The sequence below is a fragment of the Pteronotus mesoamericanus genome, unplaced genomic scaffold (genome assembly GCF_021234165.1).
Source record: "Pteronotus mesoamericanus isolate MK-2021 breed Mesoamerican mustached bat unplaced genomic scaffold, CSHL_Meso_final contig_169, whole genome shotgun sequence".
NCBI classification, from domain to species: Eukaryota; Metazoa; Chordata; class Mammalia; order Chiroptera; family Mormoopidae; genus Pteronotus; species Pteronotus mesoamericanus.
The window spans coordinates 3,622,063-3,634,673 of NW_026555068.1; the positions used below are offsets into that span (position 1 = coordinate 3,622,063).

At 45.3% G+C, this 12,611-nt stretch overlaps 1 protein-coding gene across 3 annotated transcripts in view; it reads right to left on the reverse strand.

Moving 5' to 3' along the window:
* The window catches only part of CSGALNACT1 (chondroitin sulfate N-acetylgalactosaminyltransferase 1), a 299,337-nt gene that overhangs the window by 69,139 nt on the left and 217,587 nt on the right, over positions 1-12,611 (reverse strand). For all 3 annotated transcript variants that reach the window (XM_054565921.1, XM_054565923.1, XM_054565922.1), the window contains exon 3: positions 7,819-8,747. In XM_054565921.1, the coding sequence (XP_054421896.1) occupies positions 7,819-8,452 (634 nt within the window). In that variant the 5' untranslated portion in view covers positions 8,453-8,747. The remainder of the gene's footprint in view (positions 1-7,818; positions 8,748-12,611) is intronic.

A 12,611-nucleotide genomic window follows, 5' to 3' on the forward strand; every position in this document is an offset into this window, starting at 1 on the left:
ATTGCACCAATGTTACTTTCCTAGTTCAGATAATTGTGCCATTATGTAAAATGTTGACATTAAGGGAAGTCTATAAATTATAACTCTTCTATAATTCTAAAATATTTCAAAATGAAAAAGGTTTTATAAGTGGTTTTAGTGCTAGGTACTACATTGAGAACATACTAGTAAACTAGGACAGAAAATGAAAATAACTTTCTAATGATGCAATGTTCCACACCTGCTTATCCCCTGGCATTTGTGTTCTTAAGAGCAAATCAGATCTGCGGTCTGTTCTAGGAACCCAAGCATGATTTATTGTATTGCTTCTATGGAAAATAGCCTCCAATCCAAACACTAATTTACAATCGAACTTTAAGAGCAGCGCAGATTTGTAAGGTGAGCATCGTGTATACATTAGATTTTCTATAAACTCCCCTCCCAAAGGCTTCAAGCAATTTCTTTTACACGTGTTGATCGTGCAGTGTGTACAAGGGACATGGGAGTTGAAAGCTGAATGACACACGGACCTGGCCCTCTGGGAGTGTACTGCATACAAGGGGCAAAAAGATGGGGACAGGGGACGAAGCCAGGGACCCCCATGTACTGGCAGGAGGACCTTGGTGGAGTGAGACTTCCTTAAGGCTCATTTGGCTGGTTCCTAAATGGGAATGATAGCCCTGAAGGCTGTGCAGTTAATGAATAAAAAAACCTACTGTGATTACTGTTGCTGAAAGCTTTCAGTAAAGACTGAGCACAAAGGAAGAGCTATAAACCTAGATGGGGAAGGTGAAGTGCCTTCAGGCACAACACACTACTTCGGGAAAAACGAGCGAGAACTTCCCGCTGGGAGAATCGGAATAGATTTCAGGGAAGGATGTCTTACAGAACGTCCGACACCAGATGCAGAGGGTGGGAGCCCCAGCTTTTCCCGCGAAGGATTGTGCCCAGGGAAGCAACATCAGAGCAGACAAAAAGAAGAGAAAGAATTCACAGTGGCAGGAAGGGGAGGGCAGGAAGGAGCAGTAGGAAATGAAAAGGCAAGTTGGGATCAGATCTTGGAGTCCTCCAGCATTGCCTATGCTGTAAATTTATATAAAATCCAAATCGAGGAAAGTTGTATATTTTAGAGAATACAACAGAAATGTAAACCTTATTTCTGCCCTTGAGGAACAAACAACACACCTAACAACTCCTGAAGGGATCTCAGCTAGTCCTGAATTCAATATTCTCTCCTGACTCTTTCAACTCCCTGCCCCTTTCCAAAATCCTGAGAAGAAACACATGTCTGAGCAGTTTAAATAAAGCTTTCCGTGCTCAAGGCTCCTGGACGCCGCACGCTCTTTCCTCGGTGAAGGGAACCATTTGCCTCCTGCAGCTTCTCCCTGCGTCTCTGCTTGTCTCCCCCAGGGCCTCATGTTTTCCTTCTCTTCCTACCAAAACTTCTTCCCAAGGAAATGCATACAAACTCACCAGGGTAGGACTTTTCCCAAGGAGGGTTGCACACCTTGGATGTGTTTTTAAAAGATTTTTTCACATCACTGAGGGACCAGAGAAGCCTGTGTATCGGGTCCAAGACCCTGGGAGGTGAGAGGCCACACAGTGAGGAGCTAAGATCTAAAGTTCTAGAATCCTGGCCCTGCCGCTCTCCAGCGGAGTGACCTTGAGGATGTTATGCGACCCCTTTGAGTTTTGGATTTGACATTGACAAACGAAGATATTGAGAGTGTCTTCCTCGCTAGTCGGAAAGGGGATAAAATCAGTGTTTGTGGAAGATCAGAAATAGTACCTGGTGCAGATATAAGGTCGGCGAGGAAAACAACAGCAGGCCCCATCGCTGACCCTGGAACCTCCAAGATGCTGCAATTATTTGAGCACTTCTGAACCACACACAGCAAGCAAGAGGAGGCGGAGGGCTACTTGGGACTCAGAGCTGAGCTCACTGCTTCTGAGCAGAAAGAGCCTTGTAACTCCACACACAGACAATCCCGGCGAGCGGAGCTCCTGTGCCTAGCGCTCAGGCGTCTTGTGAGCTACAACCCTAGTGACTCGCGTCCTGCTTGCTGGCTCAGCTGGTCTTCACCCTAACCCCACACCACAATCCTAGTCCTGGGTCAGTTGGCTTTCTGGTACCCCACTCTCTGCCGCCAACCTGTTCCCCACCTCACTCCCTCTGTGGTAACCCCTCTCACCCTTTGAGACCGGCTCAGGTCACACCTCCCCCACATCTTGCCTGAGCATCTGCTTCCATCCAGACATCAATTCTGAAGCCCATGGCACTAAGAGTCAGCTCCCCTAACTGAGCCCTTAATCATTCAGAGTTTGATTTCCCCATGCAGGTCACCATGTGCTTCAGGTGTGAGGCCTGGCTTTATTCTCCTTCCCTAGCCCCCAAAACAAGAGGGGATGGTCTGCAGATGTAGCAGATGGCCATCCACCCATGCTGATTACGCCGTGGTGCAGGACCTCATCCATGATCCCCACAGAGGACCGACTAGGGGCCTGGTTAAAAACTACAGATCCACTCTGTAAACATCAGTTCCTACCCAGCCTGGCTGGAGAGGCTCACGTCTGAGCAGCAGCCCCTGCCGCACCACCGGGGCCGCAGCGTTCACAGGAGGGCGGCCGCCTGCCTGCCTCTGCCCCGACCCCTCCCGCTCCCACGGCGCACATGTCCTTCCAGCCGGTGTGAGACCCTAGGTCAGGCCCTGTCTCCATCAAGCCTTGGTTCTCACTGCTCCGGCTAAAGCCAAGCTCCTCCATCTTGCACACCCAGAGCATCAAAGCGCTCTCTCGTAGCATATTCTTAATACAAAATGGAAAGGCATGAGGAAAAGGGATACCTCAATTTTTTTGTCAAATGCCCTGATAACAAAATTGCATTGAGTGAGCATGATAGAAATACAAACAAAATCATCATAAAACCAAGTGCGCCTTGCCAGCTTCTGCAGTCTTGCAACAAAATGCTCCATACACGTAGGATGTATATCAAACATGGCTTCCAGGTGTCCCAGCCCACTGAAGGCCAACAGAGCTGATCCTCAACACAGGTGTCAGACTGCACAGTTCATCTGCTAATTTTATCTTCCTCTTTCTTTACCTTCCTCCCCTGTTCCCTCAGCCTTGGATATGGGATGTGGATAGCAGGGCTCAGGGCAAAATGAAAATGTAGGGTCCCTTGTTCAAAAATTATTGAGAATTTCAAAATGTTCTGTGGTAGCAAAGCATTTACCCGAGCCTGGGGCTCTTCTGCTCGCTCCTGGAGGGCTGGGCTCCTCGCACTGGCAGGAGCCCAAGGCTGGGCGACTTTGTCACCATCTCAGGAAGAATTCACTCTCCAAAGCGTAGCTTCGAACCATATATTTGCATTTAAGCCTCTTAAATGGTTTTGGAATAACAAGCACTTCTTCCTCCTCAAAGGAACTTGAAGCAATTAGAAACAAAGGAGGAGATGTGTGGGAGGAAGTGGAACAGACTGGACAGAGTGAGGTGCTAGAGGGACGCGGGGCGGCTCAGACCTTAACAACCGTAAACCAGCGCGGCGGGCCCAGGGCATGGTGACGAGGGCAGTCCTGAGTTCTACTGGCCTCATTTCCCGGGAGATGCTGCCTGAGAACACAGGCCCAACTCAAGACCTGGAGTCCCCTCGCTGTCCTGCCTGCCAGCTAGTCTCCCGCACTATGCTCTCCTCTAAACACAGGCCAGGCCCACCCACTGTGCAGAATCCCTGCTCTCCTGTATTTCTGCGCTGAGATCCCCAGGTGCCCGGAAAGGCCTCTGAACGCCCGCCTCGCCAGCTCCACAGCAACTCACGGAGTTGCTGACAAAGAAGCGTATCACTGAAATGCACGCTGGGGAAAGGGCCATTTCCTATGCTCCCAGCCCCAAGTACCTTGTTGTCCAAGCACCCAGGACCCGGAACTGGAGATGACTTGTCTAAAAAAGCTCTAGCAAAGTGGTCACAGGGTGTCCCTTGGAGGTTATGAGGAGACACAGACAATGGAAGTCCAAAGCTCAGGACCTTCATGTCTTGCCTTAGCTCCCTGGAAACCACGAGGATTTGGCTGTAGAGCGCAGAAAGTCGGGACTGCTGTGCAGGCAGCTACTAAGGTTTTACAGCCATTTCTATACCCCTCATTGAAAAATACATCATAGGGTGCCCTCGAAACCTTCACCTTCTGTGGATCACAGCTCGGCTCCGTATTGCCCAGAAACGGAGTCTTCTAGTGTCTGACCCACTCCTGCTGCCACTAACCCTGCAAAAGCTGCAGGGGGGCGAGCTGCTGAGGCTGCTGACCGGGCGACCCCATGGGGACAGTCGTCACGGGTGCCTCCCATGGGATTCACACGATCAGATGTTCGGACTGTAATGGGGGGCTAATTCAGAAAGCCGAACTGTTCTATGGAATGACATCAAATTTACATCTGAGAGCTCTGTTTAAAAATACAAAATCAAAGCCAGAGGTTGTGCCGCTCAGAGTCTGTGCATCCCATACTGAGGGAACAACTACACCGCACTCACGGGGAAGGAGTTTCTGTTGCCTTGAGGAGATAAACAGTTAGGCATCCAAAGGCACAGGGCCTGATCACATTTGTCTACTTTAATTTCTTTTCCCAGATGGTTGTAAAAAAAAATTTGTACAAGAATCCAACACAAAAATCAGTGCCAGCGAAACATCTGGGGAAAGGGAAAGGAAGCAAATATTGTACCCTCTGTGTTTTAGAGATACACAAGAATTAAACCAATATAGATAATAAATTAGATAGTCATCAAGGTGGTATTCTCCCTTCGCAAGCTTCACAGAATTGTAGCAAGTGGCCACCGTCAGGCCAACTATAAACAATCTATTTGAACTCCTCCTTTTACAGAGGAAAATCCCACAGGGTAGGTGGCATGCCCTCCGTCAGAAAGCAGAGCAGCGGGCAGAGCACCCCAGGTACGGTTGCCTCGCAAAGCTAAGAAGAAAGGAAGTGGAAGCAGTGTTTTGCATTTGGCACAGGCTGGGGCTGGGTAGGGCTTTGGAGGGCATCCAAGTCTGGCCTCTCATTGACAGATGTGGAAACCAAGTCTCAAGGAGCTTAAGGGTGTTGGTCAAAGCCACGCAGTTTCCCACGCTCATGTCATCGTGCCACCTGCTTCACGGTTGGCTTTTGGCTTTATGTACCTATTATCATCTGGAAGTATTCCAGGGGCTTTGATTATATTTCTGTAAACACAAAGAATCCCCATGTTTATTGTACTAGTTCAGGGTTCAGCAAATCTGCCGCCTTCGTTTACAGTTCTGAGAGTCTGGAACTCCCTGCTGGTAACCTCAAATCTTCCCATGGACTTCTCAATTGCTCCAACTTTTGGCCTACTAACTCCCAAATACAAAATCAATCTCTCTAAGTTTATATTTAGAGACCCAAATACGTTGTTTCAAAGATGTATTGTACTTCACCCTTATAAGGTCCTGTCTCATTACAGAAAACAGACTTCAAATGAGACCCTTTCCATTCCCTTCTCTCCTTAACTGGGTTTAGGTCAAAGAATCGTAAATCAGGATTGAAAAGGTCCTCAAACGTAATTCAGTCCAGCTGCCTCTCTGAGGCTGGAATCACGAATTCTGGCCACCTGGCCAAGCAGCCGGCAGTTAATTCTTGCCGTCTCAGGGGTCCCACTTCATTCTGAAACATCACTGTTTCAAAGTTACTCCTGCCCCTGAATTTATCTCTACCTCCCCACAACTTCCTCTGACTTGTGGTGTCTCTCATAATGCCCGGTTTCCCAAGAATATAAAAGATCACCTCCACAATTTTTGTGACAAGAGTGAAAAAAAATGAAAGAAACTCTACTTATAACAGTAAAATATGTGTAAATACAGGAATGAGACAAGTAGGTTTACAGTTGTTTGTATGGAAAATGATATAATAATTAATAAATAATAATACAGAATAAACTGTATTTCATATACTCATAACTGTAAACCTACTTTTTACCCACCCCTGTATATTGAAAGTGCTTGTGCCTACTCACCCATCATATGGAAACAGCTGGCTAGACTTTCACTGAATTTGGAAAGTACATGTGGGCTGATCTGCTTTAAAACACAGGCTGTGTGCTGCTTGTGAAACCAATACTGCGCAGCTGTGATTGCAGTGCCTCCGATAGAAAATCAGCTGTATCTTGGGGCAAATAAACTCAGGAACAAGAGATCTATGTCACTGCTGATCAAGAACAATAGTCCTTATATATTAAAGATGTTGTGTAAGAAAAGCAGGTAGAGATTTCAAATATGAATACAGATTAAAAATCACAAGGGTAAATATTCCAAATTGTAGACACTCACTTGTAATTGAGTTCTTTTGAAATTGCTTTGTATGCAGACAGCTTTTGTAGCATAATCCAGGGCCAGTGGCAACTAGGATTCATTTTTAAGGATGTTTAATGATTTCCCTAGGGGCCAGCTAGTAAGATAATATATGTGGAAATGTTCCATAAATTCTAGGACACTATAAAGTCTGAAGCTGCATCATCATGGTATTTCAAAGTCTGAGCGCTCACCATGAATTTATACTTGCAGCTGCTGAATGTGCTAGGCATTTTTAATACCTCATATAAGTGAGTAAAAAAAAAAAAAAAAAATCCTGACACCAAAAGCTTGGTCTTGTAAAAGATTTCTTTACCTTGCTCTAGGTCTATGAAAAATGATACTATAGCAAAATTACATGAATTTATAGTTCACATATAAAGTGGAAAAGAGAAGACAGGAAAATGTCCAAAGAGAACAGGCATAAACAGCAGTGGAAGGATTTTTGCTACAACTAAAGAGAGTTGCCTGTAGGCTGATGGGAGATGGTAGTTACGGAACTTTAGTGAGGGGGTCATTTGGACCCAGCTATCATACACGTCTGGGAAGTTGGACTGGATTCTATCAAGGAACAGGGGAACAAGCTGGATGCCTTTGAAGGCACTTCCTCTCCCAGATTATTAGCTGATTTTGAACCAGTAACAATGGGAAAATTGATAAGCAGAAAATACAAAAGAGTCTTCCAAGAAACCAGACAAGCTCCTTCCTTCTGAAGTTAGACAAAATCAAACACAAATTAATACTAGGTTGTTCTGTGCCTATAAAAAAAAAAAAAAAAAAGCTCATTCATTCATCTCACTAGCTTCCATATGCTACTCAGGTTCCATCCATGCAATACAACCTAGTGGTGAGGGTTTGGGCTGTGAAATCAGACTTCCCTGGTTGAAATCCTGGCTCTGTCACTTACTAATTGCGCAACCTTAGGTAATTTACTTACTTAATTTGAACCTCTATTCCCTTATCCCCGAAGGGGGTCATTAGGAAGAAAAAGTGAATTAGTAAGTGTAAAGCCCCTAGAACAGTGTGTGGCGAATGTAAGAGCCACATAGCACATTTACTCCCCTTCTCCTGTTCACAGACCTCACGACCAGGCCCAACCTCTAGGAGAGAAATGCCTGTGAAAAGGCATAAATGAAAACTGCCTATCATAGTCCTGCCCGTAGTCCTCTTGGGTTTCAAAGCTTTATGTTTACATTTTGTTTTATTTTATTCCTTTATTTTTTAAAAAGAAAGCAAGTTCTACTTTCTTCTGCCAAGGAACAATGACTCTGTCCACTCAATGATTGCGGTTTTCGTGAGAAAGTAAGTGGAAACAGATGTTCCTGAGAAATAAAAACTGTACTATATACCTTTGGTGTCACTCACATAGAACTTCCTACCAGCCGTCCCCAGAGCCAGCTGCCAGCCTCCCACAGCCGTGACCTGCCTGCGGGCCTTGACCCAGATGCCTCCGTCTTCTTCTACTTTCTACCCCAATCCACAGACCAACCTTCTATGAAATCCGAGGCTGTGTAAGGATGCTGATTTGGGCTGTTCTCCGCAGGGCTGTTCAGGGTCTCCAGGGCCGACTCGATAGCTTCCACCAACTCGTCCCGCTTGTCTTTCCTCACGGGTTTCTCCTCGGGGTGGCGGGTCAGGCCCGTCTCCAACTGGTACACCTTCTGCAGGGTGAAACTATCGAAAGGCACTGCAGCGTACTCGGTGGCCAGCTTGACGCCGGCGTGCACCTCCGCCTTGTCCACCTGCGAGTGCAGGAAGGCCAGCAGGTCAGCCTGGGTTTTCTCAGGGGCGCCCTGGTCGACGCCCAGGCCCGCGGCATCGCTGGCATGATACTGCGCGTTCCTGAGCTGCTCGCTCCTCTCCTGCAGTTCCTCCTTGAGCTGGGCGATCTGCCTCTTGAGGCTGCTGACGTAGTTGCGGTGCTGCTCCTCCCACTCCTGCAGGGCAGCCTGGTACCCTTCCTTCCCAGTGGGGCCGTTGGCCCGGGGCAGCCCCAGCTGCTCCTCGTTGCCTTTGGGAGTGCAGGCCAACATGTAGAGGACAGAGACGGCACAGCAGAGAAGCACGAGCAAAACCACCACCCGAGAGATCCACGCAAGCAGCCCCCGGCGAACCATCGTCATTCAGGAATCAGCCATGCGTCCAGCACTGGAGACATCCCAGAAGGTCGGGGCCCCGCGGAAGGGCTTCCCTGGACTAGACCACAGGAAGCACACGTTTGGGGCCCCCTGAGCTGCCTTCATCCATTTCTTTCTAAAACACGTCTTGTCTCTTGGAGTCAACTGGCACAAGCAGCGCTTTTCCTACTTGTAAACGAGGGTCTTCCAGGCAGAAGCAACGAATCAGCTGAAACCTCCGAATTCTCACATTCATACCCATCATAGCCTTCCAAATCTGCAGCAGGGGACAGCAGGGGACCTGGGAGGAGACCAAATGACAATAACACTTAATCAAGATAATAACACCTTTATGTTCACATCCACGAGGTTTATGGAAAATGCTTATGACAGGTGATTAAATATTGTTAAATGTTTGTAAATCAGAATCCAAACATGCATTTGCAGAGTAATGTATATTAAGAAAAACAAAGGATACAGGAAAAGATTGGAGGAAAACATGGATGGCAAAATATGAATTCTCTCTGGGGGGAGGGAATAACCGTGACTTTTCTGTATCTCTACATGTTTCTGTATCTTGTCAATCTTCCTCAATGGCCCATATTATTTTGATGGTTAAAAGCGAAAAAGCAAAACTTTAATGACACTGAAAATTGCAGGCAGGGGCTTCTCCGGCCAGGGTCTGCCCAGCAAGGGTGGCTGCAAAAGGGGAGGTCTGCATGGGCTCACCTCTGGGCACCCATTCAGGGCAGGGCACAAGGCCGGCCCAAAATGGTGAGGCCGGAGAGCCAACTGGTGAGGGGGTGGGGAAGCGCCTGGAGGTTCAAGTGTGCAAACAGTAAATATGGCTGATAACATTCAGAAGGAGGCAGGGGACAGCTGTTACAGCTAACTCTCTGATTCTGCTTGCGGACAGGGGATGATGCGCTTCTCACAGGAAAGGATGAAGTTGGGAGAAGAGCAGAGACCGGACGTGCTGTCTTGGCAGGACTCTGCTCCAGCCCCTTGGGGTAATTCTGTGTCCTGACTGCTCACCAGGAACACCCAGACGGATCACAAGGGCCTTCATTTGACTACAGGCTCTGCCCTCGACTCCAAACCCCCGCAACACAGGAGTCAGCCTGGCTCGCCACGCCCATTTCCCCAGGCGCCCTTCCTCCGTCGGACCTCGGCCATCATGCACGCCACACGGCCGCTCCTGTGTTCCCCCTTCCTTAACACCTATCTGAGCCAGAGGAGGATAGAGAATAATCAATGGGAAATAGATCAAGTAAAGTTTCTTGTTTAGAGAGATTTTTATAAAATCTTCCTAGATGCATCTTTTTCTATCGCTTCTCTTAAAAACAAGCTCCCTAAGGGTACCATGTGCTGGTTTTTTAAAATAAAAATTTGACATTTTCAGTAAGCCACATAATAACTAAATTATTACTTCGTCTTCACCCAACCTGGAAATCTAGATTCTGGGCCAAAAATCATGTCATTTAATGGCAGTCTGTCCCATTTACTCCAGTGAATTAAGAACTTCAGGACCCCTGGGAGAAGACAGAGATGCTCCTTCTAGCACTCTGTGCTGATAATATAGTAAACAATAAAGGCTCATTGAGTATCTAGGTATTCACCCGCCACATACCATGATTACATATGAGAATCCCCCTTCTATTACCCTGGGGATGTGCCTCTTACAGATATCATTATGTTATCAAAATAGTTTATTTCTTAATTTTCCTTAAAAATTCAACACAAGACATTCTCCCCAGTACTTCCCTTGGCCTGAGGATTCTCCTTCCTATAATTGAGAACAATACACAGTTATTAGTGCTAAGTTTAAAGTGCATGTTTAGCCCTGGGAGCCTTTTCTGTCTGATGAAAATCTTGGGATTTGTATAATTACTATAATTCTGTGATTAAAAACATCTCAGCTTTGGTATTCAGGCACCTTGCTGTTTTTAATGAAATCTCTCAGATAAACTCATTATATCCAAGTATTAAATTACTAGCGAAGACATGTTATCACATTACTCTGCCACTTTAAAGACTTTTACTTTAAATGAGTTGTCATCAAAAACAAAATAAGCAAATCAAAAAACAATGAAATACTCAACACAGTTTATTGTGCTGCAGAAACAAAGTATGCAATCCTTCTAACAGATTTTTAATGGAATAATTGTCACATTTGCATAATAAATTGAAATCATATTGGTGAACTGAAGCAATGTATTAAAGCTAAAGAAACAAAACTGCACGATAATTACTTTGTTCTGTTCCATAAGTCTCCTTAAAGTGTAGTTCAGTGTTTGAAATTCACTAGTATAAATTCCAAAGTTATTTAATATTCCATTCTTCAGGATGCAAAAGGAGAAAAAAACAGATTTTAGAAATAAATGACTTATTAAAAGGAATAATAAAAAGCCATAAAAATTGCTACCAAAGAAGCAGTAATGAATTTCTCCTTTTAAATGTCAGAAGCAGAAACTGTATGTCAGACACAAAATTCTGCATCCGTTCATAGACAAAATGTTTTCTAATGATTCTAGCAATCTAATCTGTAATCAAAATAGTAACAACTGGCCACACTGTGGAGGCTGGGAGTATCTGCCTGATGAAGTCAGAAGCCTTATCCTTCAGATCCTTGCTTTTGTGGAAAGTGCAAGTTTTTCATTTGGCAGCACAGAATGTCACTCTTAAGAGCAGGTGGCACTTGACCAAGCTCTCTCACATCTAGGAAAGAGCACCTCGATGAGGTGTAGCCAGGCCAAAGGAACAGCAAAGCCACAAAGGCACCGTGCACTCTCTCCCTCTCTCAGCAGAGGAGTTGTGAGAATTAAAGAGTTAACATTTATAATGTGTTTACAGACTTGCAGATGGAAAGCACCATGTAATTACCTAGCACTATAACAAGTTAGAGATGACAGTGAAAATACAGCTTTATGGGACTACAGCAGCATTGTGCTACTATTTTTAACACTTAGAAAAGGCACCCAGATTTTAGGGTAGCTCAGTCTTTGAGGGTGGCTGGGGACAGGGAAGGAGTGGCAAGCAAGAAGAATCCCCTGTCAATAACCAATTTTAGGACACTGGGAAAAGAGAGATGTATATTCCTTTTTTTTTTTTTTTTTGTTAACTATAGAAAATCCTTGTTGCTAATCAGGTTCCTTGCCACTTGCATTTTGAAATCCATCCATCCTTACTAATTGCTTTTCCCACTTCCTGTCCCTGGCCAAATCCCTGAGGGTGGTTCTGTGACGCACCTTGTCCAAAACAATGGATTCATTGATTAGACTGAAGGGAACATTCAATCACAATGGTATTGCTGTCATTCTTATAACCTAGGTAAGGGGTTGCTTAAGGAAGTTATAGCATTTTACAAACATTTAAGGCAGAGTCTGAAAGACAAGTGGGCCTATGCCAGAGGGCCCAGCAATGGAATGAGTGCCTCAGACTCCAGGTGCAAGTTGTCTGGCAGCCCTGACACCCTTCCCAGGCCAGAAAGTATCCCAGACGGCCCCCCAGATCTACAAATAGCACGGCAAGGACACAACAATGGGTCAAAGTCACAGTCTCCTCCACCTAGGACACTGTCTGTATTCATCCTTATAACAAATGTTCATTTAACACCTATTATGTTCTATGCACTGTGTAGGAAGGTACAAGAGACAAAAAGATGAGTCGAGCACAAATTCCAACATCAGCAAGTTTATAAGCTTCTTGAGGAATTAGTTAAGGTCTTCTCAAATAACTAAATATGAACCCAAAAAGATAAATGCCATTAAAATAGATACAAAGTGCTAATGTCATGCTCCTACCTACTAAATGTATGTGTATTGGGGGAATGAGGAGGTTGAGAAGTATAAACAAATAAGCTTTTTATAATTTTTATTTATTGATTTGAGAGAAAGAGAGAGAGAGAAACATCAATTTGTTGTTCCACTTCTTTATGCATTCATTGGTTGATTCTTTTAATGTGCCCTGACTGGGGATCAAACCTGTAACCTTGGCACATGATGACAATGCTCTGACCATCTGAGCTACCCAGCCAGGGTAAAACAAATAAATTTTAAAGTGACAAAAGCTTAAAATAAATGTTAGGCATCAACAACACTTGTTAAAATGAGAGAAGCAAGTGGCTATAGGTAATGTTTGTCATTTCTCCTAGAGTGGAAGCTCT